Source organism: Poecilia mexicana, unplaced genomic scaffold (assembly GCF_051168715.1).
Source record: "Poecilia mexicana isolate PSO_F unplaced genomic scaffold, ASM5116871v1 scaffold_17, whole genome shotgun sequence".
Classification (NCBI taxonomy): Eukaryota; Metazoa; Chordata; class Actinopteri; order Cyprinodontiformes; family Poeciliidae; genus Poecilia; species Poecilia mexicana.
Window position 1 is genome coordinate 23,586,298 of NW_028263386.1, and position 5,808 is coordinate 23,592,105.

Below are 5,808 nucleotides of genomic sequence, written 5' to 3' on the forward strand. Positions count from 1 at the left end.
TGATCCGATTAATCGTTTCAGCCCCACTGCAATGGGATATTTACTTTATCTTAGATGGGAAATGAAACATGACGATAAATCTAATGTCTCGGGATTCTTTAGAGCTTTCTCCTCTTGGCACCAGAACCAGGACCAGAGAAAGGATTGGCAATCAGAATACTTTGGGTTACATGTATTGAAAATTTCTTCCTGGAGGCTTGGAAGGTTTTAAATTTTACCCAGTCTGTAACATTTAGCTGTGGTGTGTGATATGAAGCTTACCAGAAATGGCCTCCGCTGTAAACAACCATTCCCCAATTAGAAGAGAGAAGTGCTGATCCGATCAAGGTGGCTGTTAATGTTGATTCCATATTTGGAAGCGTGGCCGACACGGACTGAACGGCTTCGTTCACATTGCTAAAAGTAAGACGGCCCAGAAAATCAACGTCATACGACATATTATTTAAATTAATCTATTTCTGTGGCGTTAACTTGTCCTGTTTTTAGTTTTTCTTTAATATCTTCCAGCTCCATCAGGTTGCTTGCTGTAACCGCAGGATGAGTCAAGTGCAACTCTGCTGAGATGTGCGCATTGTGGAGCACTTGTTACAGGCTAATAAACTTATGAACCTTTATTTCTTTTGACAACAGAGTTACCCGTTTCCTCTTCTACGAGTAGATTAACACATCTTTACATTGTGCATTTTAGTTTTAGTCTTCTCTGTGCTGTACGTCTTCTAAGGTTAATAAACAAGCTGCAGAAGCCCGACCCAACCATAAAGCAATTGATTTTGGCCCGAATTTCAGGACAGGTTCAGACCATAAATATAAATATATTCCCTGATTTAAGGTTTTCCCAACAGGATCAGAGTTATTGTGGAGAACCACGACTACATCAAAGAAATAATGGATCAAACATCTCCTTTTTCTCCATTTATTTGAACCTTAATGTAGGATTTTGATCCTGTTTGAACAGGAGAACATTCAAAGCTGTGAGTCAAATCATTGCTAAAAACACAGACATACTGTCCTAATGGAGGATTATTGTAGTTAAATGTGGAGGAAAACTATTAATAGCCTTCTGCAAAATAAAACATTTAAAACAAAAGCCCTTTAGGTCAAGCCTCATTTGGTATTAAAACAGTAAATTATATATATATATAAAAATTATCTTCGGATATTTTCGATAGATACAGCAGACAGTTGATATTATTGGTAGCTAAAGTTCTTTCTTAAAAAAAAAAGTTACATTTAGCATTTGTCCTCCATAACCTGCTTAATAGGTGCAAACAGTCGGAACAATAAACCACGTACAGTCGTTCCCCAACTTGTTCTGACCGTAGCCCATTTCGAGCAATAAATTCAAGTCCACATAGAGTGTAAAACATACTCTGGTTCCCTTTTAATCTTCTTCTCCTCCTTTAGCCTCCAGAGAGTCGATAGCTTGGAGCTCGGAGGAGAACTTCTCTCCTAGATCTTTGTTTGCCTGGAGGAAGCCCCGCAGCCGTTCCAGCTGCTCTGCGTCCTGAGGAGCAGACAGACAGAGAGTCGGAGGGGAAAACGTGTGTCAATCATTCTTTACGTCTTGTTCAAAAAAAAAAAAAAAAAAAAAAGCAAGTGCGGGGCTTTTGTTCCGCCTACATGCGTCTTTGCATCCTCGTCTTCCTCGTTAGCAGCACGCAGACACTCCCGCAGCATCTCCTGCAGCAGCTCGGCTTCCCACCGGCTGACCGACTCGGCGCCGGACTCTGGCGAGTCGGGGTCCGAATCGGCCGATGGGCCAGTGGAGTCCAGTCGGTCGACGCCAAACACGCGTATCGAAAGATCTACGGTCAGCATCTGGATCACAAAAAAAAAAAAAAAAGGAAAAAAACTTAAACATGATGACAGCTGCTGCTTTTCCATTAACCATGTAATCGTGCATGTTGGTATTACGAAAATAAATATGCTTTAGAGAAAAACAGCAATTTAAAAGCAAAACTCATATTTTTTAATAAAAAGTTTTAGCGTTGGGATGAGTTGGCCGTATTGAAATGAGTGTATTTCTCAAAACTGCAGTGAAAACACTTTTTTTTTCTTTCGCATCACACCAATCACATGACCAACAACCAGAAGTTAACACTGGTGGAGAAGACAAAGAAAACGACAGGAAGTGGTAGGAGGATGACGGCGCCGCACGTTTTTAATCGCCTGAACGAACTTATTCACATTTGACTTTAATTGCGTTTCTTATTTGAAGTTGCCGCTAGGCCTGTCATGATAACAAATGTTATTGGACGATAAATTGTTCAACAGTTAATGCGATAAACGATAATATTGTTGTTTTGAAAGCATTTTCAAGTAATATAATGGCAATGGCGTAATAATGCAAGAACACATTGTCAGAGATCAGTAAACTTTAGCACAGTAAATGGAAAACATTTTAAATATCCAAAATAAATAAATAAAACAAATAAAATGAATTTTGAAGTCTTGGTAAACAAAATTGTTCTTCAAAGAAAAGGGCTGGTTGAGACCAAAGCACAAAACTGAAAACTGTTTTCATCCAGTTTTCAGTAGAAAAAGAGAGAGGAAAAAGAGAAACGATAAATCATGCCAATGGAAATTATTGAGGTTCTTTTAATTTATCATGCAATTAATTAATTTATTGATTATTGTGACAGGCTTAGTTGCAGCATGTAAATTTCACAGAAATATGTTTTTTCTATTCTTAAAACTGTCACCATGTCGTAACAGTAAAATATGAGGTGGACAATCTGTACAACAGTCTAATTACCCCGCCTGTACCATGAACTACAATTGCAATCTGCAGAAATGAATCGCTTCCCATCAGAAGCAGCCAGTCAGAGCCAGGAGGAGGGTCTTAGTGCTCTCAATCATCCTTGTGTACTTTAGAAAAGTTACATACTGCAGCTTTCATGGAAACACAACAATTGCTAAATTGTGTTTTCTTGACATTTTCGACAGTTTTGCGCACGTTTGTAGTGGAAGCGCATTATAAAGAGCCTGGAAGTGGAGCTGCCGCTGTTTTCCAAACAAACTCACGTCTTCGATTTGCTTCCCGACGGTCAGCATGTGGGGCACAAAGCTCAGCTGCTGCACAAAGTGCCTCAGAGCCGTCCTGTAGTGCCTCATCCAGTCGTCCTTCACCCGAAACTCGCAAGAGTGCATCAGCTCGTTCCTGCACTGAATCACCTGGAAGCAGAAGCACAGATGCGAAAATGCAGCTTTAGCCCTGACATGAAGCCGCGTTGTAAGTCTTTTTTCGCTGTTGTTGTTCCACTGCTCACCTGTCTCACCAGCTTCGGATCCACGGAACTGAAACAGTCGCAGTAGTTGATCAGGTTGAGCAGAGCGGAGGCGTCAAACTCGTCGGCGCGCTTCACCTTAGCCTGACCTCGTGGCATGTACGCCTGAAGACACACAGAGCAGCAGAGCATGGAGACCCAACACGAGGAACACAAAGTTCAAACCCGCCTGATAGACCCGTGGTTGGCTTAACGTCGAGCTGAAACGAAGACGGTTCTTTTTTCTTTTTCCTCTAGAATGCGTCCCGTCACCATGGTTTCCGCGTCTTCAGCCATGACGAATCCTGATCCTATCAGAGATGTTTGCTTATGTTATGCCTAGCATCTCGTCTCAGGTTTGTTTGCATGCGTTTTCACTTCCTCTGCAGAGGCGGTTCACCTTTCATCTGAATCCAGGCAGTGATTTCAGCTGCACGAGTCTCCAATACGCTTACCGGTGTGTTGGAGTGGAGAGATTTGTACTCATCTCATCTCAGAAGGGATCTAAATATATTTGGGGGGTTTTTGTGCTGATGTTTTATGTAATTTCCCTTTGTATAAAAAGTAGTTATCCATGAATCGTTTAGCAGAATCTACAGATTTTTTGTTAAACATTTAAACCTTTTTTACACAATCTAAGAAATACATTAAAATAAATAATTAATTAAATTCATTCTTTAAATAAGAAACTAGATATTTTATTGCCTAAAATGCAGTACAGCATTCCATTTGTGACTTTGAACTGGGTGAGCATATATATAATATATATATATTTTTTAAATACCACTTGAGAAGTTAACAATTAATCAATTACTAAATTAGTTAATCATTCCAATAACTGATTCATCACAATTAATTGTTTCTGCCTTAGTTTAGCAGAACCTCCTGAAAATTGAAATGAAATAGCTGTGGAGCTTCTTTAGGTATTAGATAGCGCCTATGTTTTTTATTTCAGATAGAAGCAATACTGCCATCTAGTGGAATTTTGCAGTATCGTAAGCCTCTATGTGTACAGCTCAGGAGTCTGCTGCTACAAGTGGCTCTTTGGATGCCTCTTAATCATTTTGGCTGAAAATAATACAGAACTAACAAATGTTTTTAAATCTGAATATAACAAATGCAGGTTTTTGACTGTTTTTATCCTGCAATTTTTGAATTTGATTTCAAGTAATATGTTTTTAGATCCGTTTTCATTGTCAATTGATTAGAATTTAAATGCTTTTTCAAAATTTTGTTTTCCATCCCACCAAAATAAATAAATAAATAAATCCATCCTATTCTTAGGGTTAAAACAAAGATTAATACCGACCTTCCTACAGTGGCTGTATATCTGAAATTATAATTTATCATCCACCAAAATTTGTTATTGTGGCAGGCCTACTCGGTGAGCAAGCTCTGCACTGGCAGCCAATACAATCCTGTCACACAATCTATGTGAGAGGTAACAGATGGAGGATTCCTCTGTGAGGAGTGTGTGACGGACATCATGGAGACATCTTCACTCCAACCAAACCCTCTGAGTTTCTGATGTCACTATGCTAAAGTTACCTAATAATTCAATGCAATGCTGAAAATTCAGATATTTTTGGGGAGAAATTTTTGCAATGAATGACTCATTTTATGCTCAATCATCTATTGACAACACAAACTGTAAGCACAAAAAGTAGAGGAATAAAGTTTGGGGAGCAACCTTGGAGTCCCTCCCACAACTGTACAAATGCGTGACGCGGTGCGTCAATTTTATCTGCAATCTGGCATAAAGAACAAAACGTTCAGCAGTTTGCTTCAGCATACGTTTCTGCAGCTTTAGGATGACTTTACGTGTGGATGGAGTGATGTGTGGTCTACCTTGGCCAGTTCCCAGTGGTCCGTCCTCCAGTAACGGGGAAAACAGTTTGTCCAGTGGATTGTGGCATCTGGCTGTCTGTGGTGTCTCAGGATAACTTTCTGCCACTCTGAACACACCCTGCATACCGAGACAAGCTGCCAGTACAGAAACCCAATTAAAGAAAATTACTGTGAGAAGTTATAACTGTAATATATTTAAAGGAATAAATGGTCAAATCCTACCGTATTTCCTCTGGGTTTACAGGAAGAGGTCTCGCAAGGTTTCCGCAGGAGAGGATACTGGTTGAGCAAATCTCCGTGGAAAGCTGTCAGCTGCTGGTCGGTGAACGGAAGGAGGCCGTCCTTCAGGATGAGCAGGCAGCGTCCTGCTTTCAGCCAGTTCTTGTAATCCTCGTCGTTGAGACGAAACGTCAACTCCTCGCGGACCATCTCAGCTCTACTTCCTTACAAAGTGAAACACAACAAAGGGGCAGGGCAATGTTCAGGCCACGTGGCCAGCTTTTCCTACTGGCTGCAGTTCAGCACGGCGGCCACCAGATGGCGGTGTGTTACCGTAGCTACATGATGTCGGGGCGGGAAAACCAGGTGGGCTGGAGGAAGACAACTTTATGTGTGAAATAAGGGAGTTTATGGCAGTATGTGTGGCAGATAACTGAAAAATTGGAGAAACTTAATTTTGAAAGATTTCTATCTG

At 40.5% G+C, this 5,808-nt stretch overlaps 1 protein-coding gene across 1 annotated transcript; it reads right to left on the reverse strand.

The window, feature by feature from the left end:
• Positions 1-899: 899 nt before the first annotated feature.
• Positions 900-5,577, reverse strand: LOC106924082 (uncharacterized protein CXorf38). Its single transcript, XM_014997604.2, has 6 exons — positions 5,337-5,577; positions 5,115-5,249; positions 3,270-3,392; positions 3,025-3,174; positions 1,621-1,818; positions 900-1,504 (listed from the first exon to the last, which is right to left on the reverse strand). The coding sequence occupies exons 1-6, from the start codon at positions 5,541-5,543 to the stop codon at positions 1,382-1,384; spliced, it is 936 nt and encodes a 311-aa protein (XP_014853090.2). The 5' UTR covers positions 5,544-5,577; the 3' UTR covers positions 900-1,381.
• Positions 5,578-5,808: the final 231 nt, after the last annotated feature.